Raw genomic sequence first — 2,441 nt, 5'->3', positions numbered from 1 at the left:
CTCAACGATTCAGATATCATGGTTAGGGAAGAGGAAGATTGGATGTGTCTTCTTTTTCAAGATGGATTAAGAATGATTGATATTGAATCGAGAGAATGGATTTTGGAACAAGTTGACTTTGATCAAGATTGGCAATATGTTGCTTGTTCGAATGTCTATTCAAAGAAAAAGTCAACCAACTCACAACTTGAAAGAACTAATGTTTCAATGAATTTGAAGAATTTGAAGGATTATATTGATTGGAAGGAGTGTAAACAGGCCACTCATGTAAATAAGTATTCCAAGTTTGCCAAAACTGCTGGTAATATTCAATATTACAAACCAGCTCAACCAATTGTGAAAAAGAGCAAACTAAGCAAGGGTGTAATGGACTTTGTTTCGTCTGAGAATTTTGGAATGGCCACCATGTTGGTTTGTCCTCCTTTAATACTCGCTCATTGGTATGCTGTTTATCAAAAGGAAAGTATAGAATTGAATAGTGCCCAATATTTCGAATCTGAATGGGTATTCAATAATAGAGAACAATGCCTGGAATCAGTTGCCATTCTAAAGAGTTATCCTAAATACATTCAAAAACATATCAACCGATACAGTCAAGAAGAATTAGACAAAGTCTTTCCAAAGAAAATTATTTCCAAGAGAATTGCCTACGACTATATTCGAAAGCACGGATTTAACATTGAAAAAGTTGAATCCAAAACTGGATCTACCACTCCTACTTTCTGTATCAAGTGTGGATCTGAAATTTTGATCGAGTTCATTTCCTCATTCCAATTTTGCCTTAACCTTATCAAGTTGTTTACTTTCATGTCAGTTTCATTCATTTCAAGAACTATGGCTCTTTCAGTCAATATTCTGTATGAACAATTGAGACGTGTCAATGAAGAAACTTCACACAATGAGGAACCTTTACAATCATCACCAGATGGAGAAGCCATTCTTTATCATACAAAGTTAATTTATTCATGTGAATAAACATTTTCAAAATTCCATTCTCAAACTTCTATACTTTCTTACTATTTTTCCAAGTAAATATCCAGAACAAATTCCCAATAGCAAACTAGTCTTGTCTCCACTGATAAATTGTAATGCAAATGCTGCGAAACCAATTTCAATTTCTGATCTGGTTTTAAGACAGAGGAAATCCTAGATCAAAGATATTTGTGTTACTAGCTCTAAGTGGAGCTGGTAAGAGCCATTCTCTATTCTATTTGAATACTAGTAACACAGCATTCACCAAATATAAACAGTAATAATTTTGTATGATCGGATGACTTCGTGTACATTGGCCACTCCATTCTCACTCCAATCCAAATTCCATACAAGTGAGAAACTTCATTGGCAAAATAACAAGATGCTCTGATTTCCCGCCAAAATTATTAATCCTGTTAAAAATCACGTTTTGCAATTTTGGTAATCAAGGCAAGGTTGTCTGTGACGTGTAAATTTCTCACACTTGACATTTGTAGCTTTTCAAAAAACAATGACCCAACAACACTTCAGCAGTATTCATCATTTCTTCACTTTGTTTCTTCTGCTCGTGATTATTCTGTCCACTACTACTAATATTACTTTCGTTTCCGGTCAAGCTGTTTACACTAGTTCTGTTATCGGTGGAACATTGAACGAAACAAGAGCCATCCATGCCAAAATTATTATCTTTGACAATTATGTTGGTCGTCAATTGGCTATCTCTGCCAATGGTGATATGTATACAACTTTGGGTAGAGGAACTGTTCGTAAAATTACTTCTGATGGATTATTTGTTCCATCGGTTGCTGGAATTGAGACCAGTTATGGATTTAGTGGTGATGGTGGGTTGGCAATTCATGCACAACTGTCATATTCACTGGGTATATCTGTTAATCCAATGAATGGAGATGTGTACATATGTGACATAAACAATCATAGAATTAGAAAGGTTTCGTCTGATGGTGTTATTTCTACCATCGCTGGAACTGGTAGAACAACTCTAAATCCCATCTCTCCAAATACGTACCGTCAAGAAGGAGGTTACAATGGTGATGGATTGGCAACCGCAACAGATCTTAATTATCCGAAATATGCTCAAGTTGACTCAAAGGGAGATGTCTATTTTGCTGATACATATAATGGACTAATTAGAAAGGTTTCCAATGGATATATTACAACAATTGCAGGTTCAAAGCAAAATAGTACAGTTAATACATTTGGTATGGCCCTTAATACTACATTTGGAGATTTGAAATCTTTTTCAATGAATTTGAATACTGGAGATTTGATGATTTATTCAAATAAGGGAATATTTAGAGTATTTTCAAACGGTACTGTTGTAGTAATACGAAACAGTTTGCTTATTTCCAATAATTATTTTGTTGACATTACATTCAAATCTGATACAGAAGTTCTTTTTGGATTGACCAATTCTATTATTTCTTACAATTTAGTTACCAACACTCCAC

General features: G+C 34.5%; 2 protein-coding genes across 2 annotated transcripts; both read left to right on the top strand.

Moving 5' to 3' along the window:
* Positions 1 to 18: 18 nt before the first annotated feature.
* On the top strand, positions 19 to 975 carry NAEGRDRAFT_54770 (uncharacterized protein; the record flags this gene model as incomplete). Its single annotated transcript, XM_002668440.1, has 1 exon — positions 19 to 975. The coding sequence occupies one exon, from the start codon at positions 19 to 21 to the stop codon at positions 973 to 975; it is 957 nt and encodes a 318-aa protein (XP_002668486.1).
* Positions 976 to 1,483: 508 nt separating this feature from the next.
* On the top strand, positions 1,484 to 2,314 carry NAEGRDRAFT_76597 (uncharacterized protein; the record flags this gene model as incomplete). Its single annotated transcript, XM_002668439.1, has 1 exon — positions 1,484 to 2,314. A coding segment is annotated over one exon (831 nt), but the record flags the coding sequence as incomplete, so codon positions are not given.
* Between the last annotated feature and the right edge of the window lie 127 nt (positions 2,315 to 2,441).

This window comes from Naegleria gruberi (genome assembly GCF_000004985.1).
Source record: "Naegleria gruberi genomic scaffold NAEGRscaffold_214, whole genome shotgun sequence".
Taxonomy (NCBI): Eukaryota; Heterolobosea; class Eutetramitea; order Acrasida; family Naegleriidae; genus Naegleria; species Naegleria gruberi.
The sequence above is the reverse complement of the archived record's forward strand: the minus strand, read 5'-3'. Positions and strand labels throughout refer to the sequence as shown.